The sequence below is a fragment of the Pundamilia nyererei genome, unplaced genomic scaffold, assembly GCF_000239375.1.
Source record: "Pundamilia nyererei isolate P.nyererei 1_Seehausen unplaced genomic scaffold, PunNye1.0 scaffold00105, whole genome shotgun sequence".
In the NCBI taxonomy this organism is placed as follows: domain Eukaryota; kingdom Metazoa; phylum Chordata; class Actinopteri; order Cichliformes; family Cichlidae; genus Pundamilia; species Pundamilia nyererei.
In genome coordinates this window covers 1,735,437-1,750,511 of record NW_005187506.1, presented here as the reverse complement: position 1 = coordinate 1,750,511, position 15,075 = coordinate 1,735,437, and the positions used below count along the sequence as shown (strand labels likewise).

At 45.7% G+C, this 15,075-nt stretch overlaps 1 protein-coding gene across 1 annotated transcript in view; it reads right to left on the bottom strand.

The window, feature by feature from the left end:
- Positions 1-6,811: 6,811 nt before the first annotated feature.
- The window catches only part of uqcc1 (ubiquinol-cytochrome c reductase complex assembly factor 1), a 15,951-nt gene continuing 7,687 nt past the window's right edge, over positions 6,812-15,075 (bottom strand). Inside the window, exons 7-9 of the mRNA XM_005740889.1 lie at positions 8,783-8,860; positions 8,417-8,530; positions 6,812-7,573 (exon numbers count right to left, since the gene is read on the bottom strand). Coding sequence (XP_005740946.1) covers positions 7,439-7,573; positions 8,417-8,530; positions 8,783-8,860 — 327 coding nt within the window. The 3' untranslated portion in view covers positions 6,812-7,438. The remainder of the gene's footprint in view (positions 7,574-8,416; positions 8,531-8,782; positions 8,861-15,075) is intronic.

The following is a 15,075-nucleotide window of genomic DNA, read 5'->3' as shown; positions in this document are numbered from 1 at the left end:
GAAGCTTGCAGCAGGATGAAGGCACGTCACCCTGCAGACTAAATCAGGTTTAAGATACAGTAATGTGCTGTAGGTGTGATGGAGCTGGCAGGTGAGCACAAGAGGAGGTGATGCCCTGCAGGTAAGGTAGGTTAAGGCGGTGTTCTGCTGTGCACCAGCCGACCTACTTAGAAACGATAACTAACCTTTGATACACGACAAAAACAAAAACTTCTCGGGCAGGTTCTGAATCGCTCTCTGGCCTGTTTGCTCTGTAATTATGTGGAAACGATGTAATAAGTTGGGTCAGGAATGAAAATGTTCATCAGCATGTGGCTAAAAGGGAGCAGATGTTGTAACTCTGCATGACTACTGCAGTGCAGGAATGCAAACGATTCACAACTTGTCTGAGCATCTTACGGAGCATCTTTAGGATTTGTTTTCTCATGATAATGAAGACGGTCACTGAATTTTAGGCCGTGCAAGGTTTCCTTTCCAAACCTTTATTAGACCTGGAAGTGAAACTCTACAGGTAAAGGATCTTTTCGCAGCTTAGCTGAGAGAACCAACCTGTTTTGAAGACGAGTGTTTATGATCTGCGGTACTTTTGCTTCGGTTCTCTAAACGTCAGAATCTTCCCACATCGGCACGCGATCCGAGTACCAACGGTTCATTTTGTTTCCCATCCTGCGACTCCTTCATGCATGCGCTGTTTGAACAAAGGGTGACGCGGAGCAGAAGCAATCCTTCGATTTCCAAAAGGCTGCGTCGCTCAGCCTGATGAAAAATGTGTTCCAGCTGCAAAAAGTGAGAAGTCTCACAAAGCGCCGGACTTGCTAACAGAAATAAAAAAACGCTGGGACATCTTTTCCAAACCCGAACTCCAAAGTTTTTACTCAGTCCATTCATGTTCCATAGCTTTGAGTTGCTACATAAAAATCCATTACTTGAATTATTTGGTGTACATCGTTGCAGGGCTAAAATTATGTGTCCATTTTGCTCATCGTGCACTTTTCTGAAATAACTCACAGACTCACTGTCTGCACGGTTTTACCTGATGCAGTTGGTGAGCTCTCAGCTTCTGCGTGACACAGATGTGGGTAAGCGATTCTGTGACCCAGGATCCCAGTAATCAGACCAGTTCACGACCCAGTTCAGGTCGTCAGGTCCGGCTGGAATAAACACTTTTAGGTCTCCAAGCAAACTGGGCGACTTTTCTACTTCATACGACTCAAGTGCAGCAGAGGAAGAACAAAGTGTTGACTTGATCACAGTTTGTGATATTTAAAAGTAAGAACTGTTGACCGTCCCAGTGACAAACTGACAAAACCAGAGCCGTGGTTTCCGTTTTCACAAAGACAGGAACGTTTAAAAGAGGTTTAGGCTCAACGTTCAGCCGTGGATTCAGAGAGCAGCGTGGGTTACTCCCCATCAATGGTTTCCGTCAATGTGTCCATGTCCTCAGCACACTTTCAGAGATCAGGGTTTCCCCGCGTCTGTATATTCATGGCCGTATTCATGTAAAGAGCTCCTGTTGGTCAGTGCTCATATCACATTTCCAAAGTTTCAACTCAGGAGGTTCTGCAGTCAATCATTTTTTTCTACTCTTGGTCACAGTACAAAGTCACCGAGGGGAGATTTTCCCTATGCTGTCATGTCAGACACATGGAAACTCCGCCCTCCTGCTGTTAGTGAAGAGCAGCCAATCAGGAGAGGAGCTGGCTAAGGTCCAGTATCATACAGAGCTTCTCTAATTATAACATGGAGCCCAACAGTAATCCTCCTGTGTAGTCAGCTAGCACAAAGGTTACGTTAGAAACGTCATTTCTAGAGGACGGACTTTTATCTCAGCATTAAATTTTCTTCAAAGTGTTTTTGGAGGATTAACCTCGCTGTCCATTCATAAAGAACCAAAAAGGTCCCAGTTCTCCCAGCTTGTGTCTCAGCACAGATCAGGTTTAATCCCACCAGGACAAACACAGGAGCTCCTGCAGATCCACAGGCTCATGCGTCTCATAATGAAAATACAAATGAGCGCTCATTGAACGGAGGTGACACGAACATCTGAATGACAGCGTAGGTGGTGAAACTGAGTTTGTAGCTTCAGTTATTTGAATATTAATAATCAGGCAGAGCCCTCAGGTATTTCCACAGTGAGACACCCTGCATCAGCACGCAGGAAATGATCATCTTACATAATACACATGTGTGCAGAAACACCTTCCAGGCAGCTGCATACGTGATCGGGAAACAGCAACATGATGTCTTTGCTCCTGCTCTGTCGTCAAGTTTATTGAAAATGCAGAACACTAACAGCACACCCCGACCTGCAAAAGGACCACAGGCATAAAAACAGCACAAAGAGATGTTGAACTGCACAAAAAAAGATAGCAAGGGCTCACAAAGACATGCAGGACTCCTCGAAAGAAAACTAAAAGGATCAGAAAGATGAAGAATTATTAGAAAATGATCAAAAAGACACAAAAGTGCAACAAGCAGATCAAATCGGCCACGGGGAGGAATACAAGCGGTTCATTTGTGACTAAAATGACTCGTCCTCTTTCCTAAAGAGGACCACAAAGAAAAATAACACAAATAAAAAAGCAAAAAATAAAAATAAACACTGCAAAACTTCCAAAACAACCCAAACAGGCATAAAACCACCAGGAGGAAATATGAAGCTGTCAACAACACGTGAGCCACAAAACATGACAAAATGACCACAAAGAGGATAAAAACAACAAAGAGACAAATAAAACCGTTAAAGAGGAAAAACCCGCTTAGGGACCGTGTGGGGTCGGAGGTCGTGTGCAGGAAAGACAGAGCCGAGGCCTCGTTGCTTCAGCTGCTGTTGACCATCAGACTCGTGTGTGTTTGCTGTTCTCGTCTCTTTCCGGTCACTTCAGTGTGAAAGTTTCACAGGTTGGACGATGAAAACGAGGCGAGGGGATAAAAGAGCGTGAAAGAGGCGAGACGTCAGCTCGTGTGTTACTCAAAGTGAAAACAAAGACGCTTCTCTGTGACGTCTCGCCTTCTGAGGAGATGACTAAGTGACCGCTTCCTGTTTGCTGTGCCTCGTGGAGCTTTTAACGTCCCGATGAAGGTCAGAGGCGTCGCGTGCAGGCTGTAAAATCACCGCGGTGGAGACCAGCAGAGAGAGGATGACGTGAACGCAGCGATCATGGGTCATTTTCACGTGCTGAGCTCCACACTGACTCCATCAGGCACAAAGGACACAGTGTTACACAGTCTGCACAAACTCCAGTTTACAGTCTCCGAGGACAACGGTCCTCGCTCTCAGCGCTGCGGGGAAAGATGAACAAAGGAATAAAAGCCTTTTGTCATCCATGAATATTTCCCAGCAACACGTGTGACAACTGATGAGACCTTTTAAACACTTATTTGTTTGTCAGGGTCCGTGTGCAAAAAATACCAATAATGAAACACACTTCTTACACACTGTGTAAGCCATGCTGGCTGAGAGGCACCAGCACAGTCCAGACTCCAGTTAGTGAAAGTGAAGCTGAGCAGTGTTGGCACACCTGTAATCAAAGCAGCCACGCCCCTAACATCAAGCCTCATTAAAATCCAAATGCCTGCACGGGACGAGCAGTTTCAGAGAATCCAAACAGGTGAGTTATAAAAACATTCTCCCCCTGAGCAGCTGTTATGAAGCAGGATGAAGTTGCATATTTTAACATGGCAGTCTTTGAGGACTGACGCGCTGCTGGAGCCTCCGGCGGACATTAGAGGAACTGCAGGTTTGGGTACTTTTCACTCAGATTCCTTCCTGGTCTCACATCTGGACCTGAACACTGGAGCAGATCTCCTCCTTTGCAGGACTTTTGGAGGAATCTTGAGAGTTTGACCATCCAGGCCGAGTCTGCATGTGTTTTGTGGACTCTTATGATGGAGAGTGGTTTGTGGTCAAGTGTGGCCAGGATGAGAGCCAACACCTCCAAGCCTGAGTCCTGGTTTCTCTGCTGGTAAATGGTGCAAGGATCTAAGTTTAGAGAGTTCAAGTATCTTGGGATCTTCACATCTTATTCCCAGGTGACGAGGCGGTGGAGTGTGAGGTGCACCGGCAGGTTGCCGCGGTGTCAGCAGTAAATACTCCCCTGCTGATTCAGCTGCATTGGCTCCCTGTCAAGTTCAGGGTCCAATTTCAGAGCATAATCATGACTTATAGGGCCCTGCACGGTGTAGCTCCAACTTACTTAAGTGATCTTCTTCTTTCTTATCACCCCAGCAGGTCCCTGAGGTCTTGTAACCAGGGCTTGCTTGTTGTCCAGCATACAAGGTTAAAAACAAAAGGTGACAGAGCGTTTGTATCAGCGGCTCCCAGACTCTGGAGCTCGCTCCCTTTGAGTTTGAGATCTGTGGACTCAGTCATGTCTTTTAACAAGCAGTTAAAAACCTGTTTAAACTCACGTTTGGTTGATTTTGTTTTGTTTTAGATCTTAATGTCTGTTTTCTGCCTCTGTAAAGCACTTTGTGATTTTATCTTGAAAGGTGCTATATAAATAAAATTTTACTTACTTACTTAATTCAGGAGGACTTTTGATTTATGCTCCACCCTCACCTCCGCTCATGGGATATGGGTGATGATCGAAAGAGTAAGGTCCCAAACACAAATGAGTTTCCTCTGTAGAGTGGTTGGGATCAGCCTTGGAGACAGGCTGAGCTTGGAATAGAGTTACTGCTCTTCTGTGTCTACAGAAACCAACTGAGGGATCTGTGAGGATCTCTCCTGGGAGGTTTTACGCAACGGGGTCGACCCAGAACCAACTGGAGAGATTTGGTATCCCTGGCCTGGGAACGCCTCGGGACCCTCCAGGAGTAACAGGGAGAGGGTCTGCCTAACCTGCTGACACTGTGATGAGATCACAGGATGTTCTCTGCACTGAGATCATTTGCTGGGTATAACGGTTTCATCGATCGCTGTATGTAAACGACTTTACTTCTTTAAAAAGTTTCAAATGTTTACGCTTCTTAGTGTTTTGGCCCAACATAAATAAAGAAAGAATAAATAAATACACATAAATGTGCTTCCAGGTCCAGCTGTGTTATTGTGTGTTTGATGTGCATGGAGAACACTTTGACTTGTGGCACAGTCTTCCTCTCAGTCGCTGCAGTGACGGAACAAAGACGGGAATGTGATTCAGGGTCAGCCGCTGGCTTCTGCACGATAAAACGTGGAGTGTGGCGCCCTCTGCAGGATGAATGAGAATCTGTGCAGAGAAAACTGGTTTTATATTAATGCAACGATTCAGAAACAAACTCAGACCCTGAAAACAGCGTCAGCGTTCATTTGAGCAGGTTTATGTCGATTTGACCCTTTCAACGCTGGCCGTTCAACACTATTACCCAAAGTGCAGTGATTCCAGGGTTTAAAGAAAAAGACTCACATTTCAGCCAATTAGTTTGAAGAGAGCTTTGACACTGTAAACCTGTGCAGTGGTGGAAAAGCAGCAACGTCACTGAGGATATAAACAGTCATTTGTTTTGTTGCTCTCGTGGGCATCTCCTCTTCATTTTTAATGATCATCTCGGTCCTCACAGTATAATTCAATTCAATTTTATTTATATAGCGCAAAATCACAACAACAGTCATCGCAAGGCGCTTTATATTGTGCAGTAGATCCTACCATAATACATACAGAGAAAATCCCAACAATCATATGACCCCCTATGAGCAGCACTTTGGCGACAGTGGGAAGGAAAAACTCCCTTTGAACAGGAAGAAACCTCCGGCAGAACCAGGCTCAGGGAGGGGCGGGGCCATCTACTGTGATTGGTTGGGAGAGAGAAGGAAGACAGGATACAGACATGCTGTGGAAGAGAGCCAAGGCACAACCATCCCCAACTACAGGCATCACTGGGTACAGCCCGTCAGTAGGTATCTGGAAGTTGGCCAATGACAGGTTGTGTTTTGGGTGAAGGCATCCTTACAGGAGCCAAACATATTGAAACCTTGACCAGAACAGGACACCACTCATCCAGCATCCCACAGTCCACCTCAGCAGCGCACACAATCCTTTTACTCTGATGAATTTGGTATTTCCTGGGCGGCAGCGCCTCGTGATTTCTCTTGAGCTGAGCTCTGACGGTGAAAGTCAATCTTCTGTTTTTTTCTCTCTTCCTTATAAACACGTTCAAGTTTCAAAAGACAGACATCAGGAAAGAAACAACACAAAGTATGAAGGGCACTCTCACTCTGTACAAGCACAGACACGCCCACGTGTGCCTTAGATTAGCTCATGATGTTATGCAGACCTGAACATGCGCAGAACAATCTGACATCATCATCGAGCTCGAGCCTCGACCAGAGGGCGCTTATTGGTCCGTCACAGCTGAGTGACGTCTGTGTGAAGGAAGGAGACAAAACTTTTTAACATTTTTACTGGATTATTTCTGACCTCCAACCATTTAACTATGAGTATTGATTATGATTATTAATCTCTGGCTCTCTTCCACAGCACATGTCGTGCCAGATGGCCCCGCCCCTCCCCAAACCTGGTTCTGCTGGATGTTTCTTCTTCCTGTTAAGTTTTTCCTTCCCACTGTTGCCAAAAATCTTGGTCATAGGGGGTCATTTTATTGAGGCAGCTGTTATTGTAATCCATATAAATGATGCCATACAAATAAAAGAAAAGTCAAGTTTTATATTTATAAGGTCAAAGATCTTTTTTCCTTTAATTAAAATTCTTCTTCCTCTGCTGCAGCCATTTGTTGCCACGTTCACCTGGTATTAGCAGTAGATAAATAAACCACAAGTTTGCATTTAACCTGAGAAAACTGAGCACAGAAAAGGAGTCCGGAGCAGACGCCGTTCAGAGAAAACTTTATTTATTCACTTTTTAAAAACAAGAATGACGTCGTGTCTTTGAGGGTTCAGCTTCCTGTTGTGGTGTGAGAGCATCATGGACACCTCACTGACAAGCTACAAGGATCATTTTAACCTCAAAGCAAAACTTTATTTAAACACAGTGAAGGAGCAGTAACAGAAGTCTCAGACGACACCTCTGCAGGAGAAGAACAAGCTCGAAGGTACAAAATACTTTATAAATACAGCGTGGCGGTACTTATAAAACTGAGAAAATATAAATATGTGTGTTTTCACAGACAGGAAGCAGCAGACACTCTCAAACCCAACAGGACAAAGATGGAGGACAGTGGCTGTACGTGCGACGCGGCCCACAATCCTCATCCCTGACCTTCTAATCTACATATATACACCGACCCTCCAGAATCAGCCCTCTGGTGGACACATCATTGGGAGAATAAGTGCTCTGAACACAAGAGGAAAAAAGAAGAAAAAAAAAAAGCTACAACAACAGACCTGATGTCAAATTAAAATCTCATAACAGAGGAGAGGAGGAGTTATGAGGAAAAGAAGGGGAGGAGAAAACATAACCCAGGAAAGGATGAAAGGAAACTGAAGTGCAGCAAGTGTCTGTCACAGTCCGGCATCGTTGTACGTGGGTTTGACCACCTTCAGGATGCTCTGTGCGTTCTCCTCCACCAGGGGGCGCCACTTCACCTCTCCTGTGAGCAGCAGGTCGTCCCCGTCCAGCGTGTCGATGTACTGCATCTGCACACAGCAGCACGTCCACATTTACCCTTACAGCTGATGGATCAACATCGACTGTTTTCCTTTCTGCAAACGTTACTGCGTCATAAACTCTGTGAAGAAATCTCACGGATTTCTAAGGAAACACATCAGGTACAATTTCCAGGTTCCATCAACATTTTGAACTACTCGCACGTCCATCAATCTTCTGCTGCTTCCCTGGAGTTGAGTCTTAGGGCTGCAGCCTAAGCAGAGAGGCCCAGACCTCCCTCACCCAGTTCATCCGGGGAACACCGAGCTGTTCCCAGACCAGCTGAGAGTGTCTCATTTCTACCCCGGGAGCCTCCAGGTAGGACATCTTCACCCAGGAAGAGACATCCCGAGTCCTTCCTGAATGATGAGACTCCTCACCCGCTGTCTAACGCTGAGCCTCACCACCTTTCCGAGAAAACTCAGTTTAACCGCTTATTACCGCGAACTCGTGTTTTGGGTCATTACCCAGAGCTCACGCCCATCGCTCAGGGTAATGACGTAGATGGACGGTAAATAATCAGCTTTGCTTCTTTAGCGCTGCTGAAGAACTATCCTAATAAGCCCCGAGCTCTCAGTGCAGACATGGAAAACCAACTAATTCTGTCGGACCGCGAGCAGCTCACTGTGGGAGAGCTCTCTGCATGGAGACGTGCACATAAACCAGTGTTAAACCCAATTTGCTCATCAGCAGAAGACTCTGGATTCCTGTGGTTAAGAAAACAGATGGAGTCAAGCCTGGAGAACGTGGGCCCGAAGCATGTGCCGAGGTCTTATCAGGACATCACAATTCAAACGCAACAAAGTGCACGTGTTAGAAAGACTAAAGCTCACCTGTTTGCGGACGTACTCCACCATGAGCTCGAGCTGTCCGGCGTCTTCACACTGACGGTTGAACAGGTTTCTCCACAGAGCCGCCGCCAGCACACAGTCATCGGACAGGATTCCCTGCAGGTACCAACACACGTGTTCACATGCATGAAGTTTCTTCTAACCTGATATCTGCAGTTGTTGTTTGCTGACATGTCCCAGCTGTGTGATCCAATCAGGATCCAGACTTGGACCGGAGTTAAAATTGAGTGAGTCTGCAGTGCATCTAAGATGAACTCTCAAAGGTCATTCGAAACAGATTTCCAGTCGCCTCTGAGCCGAGTTTGAATGTCGGCCGTAAAACAGCAAGTTTAAAATTCTTTGTCTTACCTCGTCGTATCCAAATATCGCTGCATAGAAGGTTTCGGTCATCGCTTTCATCGCTTCCTTTCTGTGGATGGCATCAATCTGCATCATTAAACAGAGGAAGACAAATTAGAGTGAAGCACAGCAGAGATCGAGAATACAAGATTTGTACATTCGTGCCAGGCAGAAACGTCTGGGCTGGAAAAGTGAAGCCAAGGCTGAAGTGCAGAAACCTGCAGTTCCTCTAACGTCCAGCAGAGGCTCCAGCAGGGAGTCAGTGCCATAGACTCCCATGTTAAAACTTTACAGCAGAAATAAACATGTTTAGAGTCTGACACACAAACTGTTTGGTCTCTGTGGAGAATTCTTCCTTCATAGCTGCAGAGGGGGTTAAATTGCAATAAGGCTTAAAGTTTGAATATTAGGGGGCGTGGCCTCTTTTTGACTGACAGGTGGATGGCGACACAGGCGGCTGTAGCTGCTAGCTGTCTGCTCTGTGGACTGTGTTTGTGCTGTCAGAGCCTTTTGGTGCATTTTTAATGACATTTTCTGACCAATAATATGGCTGCTGTCAGGTTAACTCTATGGGGACGCTGAATATCCAGTCCCAGGTTTGTCCAAACACTTCCAATAATTTTGGAGATGTCAGTATTGAAATAAAAAAAAGTTAAATAAAGTACAGGTTCATCATTTGATTGATCAAAGAAGTTTTGATTACCAAGTAAAAACTGCAAAACATTCTGATTCCCAATTCTTTTTCTATTCATATACACATGATACTTTTCACCCTTTTTAATAGAAAAATAAATAAATAAATTTTAAAAATCCACACATTGACCAGTAAAATCAAAAAACGCTCCCTGTGCTGTTCATTTGTTCTACTGGACGACTGAAGCTCTCGGGCCGCAGGTGAATCACACGGATCATACTGTAGGGTCTGTGCGAAGGTTTGCACCAACGCTGTCGTGCACACAGCAAAAATAAATGTCAGAAAACCTTCCTGCTGCCGCACAGCCGGGTTTGTCGCCACTGACTCCAAAGGTGAACGTTTCCTAATGCTGCAGGCTGGAGTGTAGAGAGTGCGGGCGCTGAGGAGGCGCAGCAGTGATTATGAACGTGGAGAAAATGAGCGATGTTTTTCCTGCGCTCTGCCTCAGCCACTATGAAACCTTAGAGCAGCTCCAATCACTGCTGCTCGCTGTGTAAATATAAGCTGCTCATGTAGAGCTTGATTAGGAAATTTGCGTTTTAGGGAATCAAGAAAAAAAGAAGAAGAAAAAAAGATGATTATCCAAGGAAAAAAAGACTTCACGATGTTCACGGCTGCATGTTTATCTAACTCGCTTCTTGCTTTCGTCTGTTCCTTTAAAGATATTCAGTTTATTCATATTTATGACTCTACAGTCCGATAAACACTCCTGATCTGATACACGTACAGCTTTGGCCATCAAACAGTGCTGCAGCCGCATCGCTAGTGAACGGTGGTAACGTCATGCAGCTGTACTGGCTGTGAGGTTGGGAAACCTGCAGTCAGTCAGCAGCAGGAGCTCAAACACAACGTCCGGACTAAAAGAACGTTTGGGAATCTCATCAGATGGATTATTCAGCAAGCATCAAACAAATAATAAGACTTAATAAGAATGAAAATAAGTCAAGTTTTTCTGCTAACTAATGCTTTAGATGGAAAAATGTATTTTGCTGTTGCATAAATGTGCAAACGAAGCTTTTGGACTGTTCGGATATCACTGAGGGTAACGTCACAGTCAGCTGTGCACAGTGAGGCTTCCTCAGTATCTCTGACTGCTGTACTGAGGTTACTGCTGTTTGTAACAGGCTCAGGTCGTGATAATGATTGAAATGTGACATCATGAACGGGCGGTTCACTAAAAACTTTAACTTGCTAAATAAAAATGGTAAATGGCCTGTATTTATATAGCGCTTTACTCGTCCCTAAGGACCCCAAAGCGCTTTACACATCCAGCCATCCACCCATTCACACACACATCCACACACTGGTGATGGCAGCTACATTGTAGCCACAGCCACCCTGGCTGCCAGACACTGGCGCCACCGGGCCCTCTGACCACCACCAGTAGGCAACGGGTCAAGTGTCTCGCCCAAGGACACAACGACCGAGACTGTCGGGGCTCGAATTGGCAACCTTCCGATTACAAGACGAACTCCCAACTCTTGAGCCACGATCGTCCCACAAAACAGAGGAAACGTCCCCGAGCGCTTCCACAGATCTGCTGGCGAGCAATAATCTTTGATTATCAAAACATCAGCAGATCGTTTTTCTGCCAGTAAACGTTTCGTTTCACCTTTCAGTCTGACTACAGGAGAGAAACCAGCTGAAAACAGCTGCTCTGTGTGTACAGCTGGGACATAAAGAAGCTGCAAACTTCCATGACTTAAGTTAATGACTTCAGCGTAAGGTTAAAGGTCACAAAACAAGTGAGCTCTGAACAAGAGAAATGTGAGGTCAGACTCGACGTCTGAACATCTTTACTATTGAACTTTAAAAGAAACCGGACTTTGTTGTAACTCTGTGCTGACACGCTTGACATACAGAACACGCAGGTTTACGTTCACATGCTGACAAAAGGTCACGTATGCAGCTGTGAAAACACCTGCCGCGTACGAGACCGATGCGTGCGTGCCCACGCTGCAGGAGCGACCTCACAAGCCAGACTGTAATTTCTCATCTCTGACCTCTTTCTGTCACACGAAGCAAAAGGAGCAAAACTAAAGAGCTCCTTAATATGAAGAGCGCTGAAAGCTGCTGCTTGGCTGCCGCTGAGCTCGCTTTACAGCCAAATCCAAGAGGCTGTGATGGGGTGTGGATTCACACCTTCACTACGAGTCAACTAAATCTCCAAAGACCAGTCCCTCCTGCTCCCACCTGAACAGCAACCCTCTGATTTTATGAGTGTTTACACCACACGCTTAAAGATGAAAACTTTTCTGCTCCAACAAGGAAAGCTGCATCAGGCAGAAAATGTTTTCCTGCACTGGATGAAGCTCTGGCCCTTCTGCAGTTCTGTTTCTATTTGAAGGCACGAATCCAAAAGACTGTGACGCTCTCGCCTCTCCAGCGTTTTATCAGCTCTGTTCCTGTGCTGCACGTCTTTCAGCTCAGTGTTTAAAATACTGGCAGCAGCCTCCTGGTAGATACAGTAAAGACACCGCCTTGTACTCAAGTTATCGCATTCACAACCTTTTTTGTCAGGGCGTTAGCCATCAACTAAAACTCTGTAACTGCAGCCCACGAGCTGACGGGGTCGTGGACTCCAAATATTTCACTGCCTCGGTGAAGAATCGGGACCAGCTGAGGTTTCAGTGTGGACATGGATCAGGTGTGGAAACCTGGAGCTGTGCATGGATCGTCTCGGACGTTCTATTGGACGAAGTTTGGTCGGCTTTTGACGTCGCATTCCTCCCACAGTGTCTCTGCTACTGAGAATCCTCAGCATGAACTTTGACTGAGAACAGCGTCGATCATCTAATTCAGCCAAAAACTCGTAAATCCTCTTTTTCAGGTCTGACGTAGCGTTTGTGCGTATTGTGGTACGATGACGTTTTATGAAGGATGCTGAGACTGTGGACCGTTTTAACCCTCAGCAGCACCAAACTGTTTGATTTTGGAGAATTTTAAAGCGCCTAAAAATATCAGGCTTAACAGTAAGTGGAGGGGTACAAACGTGCAATTCATAAACGAGGCTCAGAGGCAGGCGTGTCTCACTTTGGGACTACGACGTGAGGAAAGAACCGAGGATGCTCTGAGGAGTGAGAGCAGACTGCTCGAGCTGTGCTTTTACGCGTTTTGACCCTGTTTAATATCCTGCCGCCCTACATTTACATTCTTTGTCACAACTCTTTAATTCTTAAACGCAAACACCCGTAATTAAAGTGGGTTTTTCCCCTCTGTTAGCTTTGAGACTCGAATCCAGAATAATCTGCATTATAGAAGGACAAAGTGTTTCTGAAAGCTTCGTGTGCTCAGAGCCCAGATTTATGTCAATGAGCGACACTTCCTGGAGCTGCTCCACTGACAGAAAATAGAGGAACGACTCTGTGGACACGGCGGCCGCAGCCAGGCTCGCTCTCCGGGGATTTGTTGGCACAATTACGCTGATGTAAAACTTTAAAATCAACAAAACCTGCATCCTTTGTAGCATGCAACGGCACGGATAAAACTGAACGCACTGTTGCATCAGCTCGAAGGGGAAATGTGGCTGAAATAATGAATATTTATTTAACAGAATGACATTTAGCTTGGAGACGTGTTGGTGTAGATTTGTGGCGATTTAATGTCACAGAAGCACTTCTGAGGAACCTGAGCTGCTGTGGAAAATACTGCTGCTGTCAAGTCTGTATTAATGCAGTAAAATAATCAGTCATCAGCGTGTGCTCCTTCTCAGCTCTTCAGTTCCAAACGTCTGCCCTGCTGAAGTTTTCATGTTTCATTCTGGAGCTAAAGCGATTAAGTTAATTACATTTAATAAAGAAAAACAATCAGAAAGCCAGTTCTCAAACTTTGCCCAGCGCCAGTTTCTAAATGATGAACATTTCCAGCTTTTGCTTTCTAAAACAGTAACTTAATACCTACGACTTTTGGACAGTTCGCTCCTGCGGCTCCCTGACCCGTGGCAGGAGGTGTAGGGGTCTGGTGCTGTGTGGATTGGGCCACGGTAAGGGGCGGACACCCCTGCGGGCCAATCCCTGGTTGCCAAAAGTGGCTCTTGGAACAGCACCCCTCTGGTGGGGAACAGCCTGAGAGTTCCCAGCTAGGGTTCAGACTCGGGCTTGCCTCAACAGTGTAGCATCTCGAACCCAGGGCTGGCCTCTGTTCCACTGTGGAGCTGGCCTCAGTGAAAGGTGGTGAGCACGGGTGGGTCTACTTTTATCCCCCGAACTTGGCACCTGAACAGAAGGTTGCTTACCTGCGTCTGCAGGTTGAAATAAGTTGAGACTATGTGCCCAAAGACAGCTCAGAGTACCTTTAATACCTGGATGGGTGGAGTGCTCGAGGGTGCAGTGAAAGCTGGAGGGGCGTGACAGAAGGAAGGACTAACCGACCTGCAGTCGTTTGTCCATGATGAACACTTTAGCTTCACGCTGCTCCTTTAACTGGGAAGATGATCTATGAATGGTCCAGATGCACCGATGCAGTATTTGTCGAGCCTCGTCCTCCCCGTGAGGACAACAGTTACTGGACGGTGCAGCTTACAGGATCTGCAGATAAATGCAGCTGGGATAAGCTGGACTGAGCATTCCCAGTGAGCTGGGGTTGTATCGGTGGTCCGGGGCATTTCCAGGAACGCAAAGGAAACAAAAGAAATGCTGACTTTGAATCTTTGTGGTTTACTTTGTGGGCGGAAAACTTCCAAGTTTGCAAATCCCAAAATTACAGAAACCTTTTAATTTACTTCAGAGCGTGCGGTAGATCTGTGTGTGCTCTGATCATGTGACTTTTCTTTCAGAAAACAGGGTTTCCTGCATTTCTTTGCAGCTTTCAACAGAAAAAAGTCACAAATATTTTAACTTAGTTTGAGTAAATAATCCCAATTATTCAAAGTTCACATTTTGAGCAGGAGACGACTGTTGTGCGTTTGTCTATTCTGTTACTTTGTTTTCTCATCTTTTCACTTTCATGCTTAAGTTGAAAACAGTCTGTGATCATCACATTTCCATGAACAGTTGGTTACTGACATTATGAAGCAGATGCAGCAGCTCAGTGGAGCTGACTCTGATCGGGGTTAGACTGCACAGCAACACGAGTCCTGTTCGTGGCGAAGGCAGTTCGTACGTGCTGATCGACATTCACATCACACAGCTGTGAAACACTGACCGTGTGCTGCAGGAGACTGAACCACTGCCAAAGCATTCCTGCTGGAACCTGAAGATCCAGATTCTGTTCCAGCAGGAGAGCTGGCTGATTCTGACAGCAGCGCAACCTCTGCTGCGGCCGTAACCACAAACCTATCAGCCAATCAGCCGAGTTGATGCAAAAGCTTCAACACGGGATTTTTGTCGCTGAGGGAGAATTAGAGTGAAAGCTTCTGTTACAAACTAAAACTCTGGCAGGAATTAAACAGCTGGGAAAATATCTGAATTTGCAAACTCAGCTTCAGTAAATAACCTGAATGAATGAGTAACAGAAAACCTTTGTTACACGATCATTTTAGTTTTAAACCAAGAATAAATCAGGATTTCAGGAATCAAACATACAAAGTTCCAACAGGCTGAGATCTTTCTCCCAGCAGTGACGCTGAAAAGTGGAAATACAGTCGCATGATATTTACAGCCTGTGTATT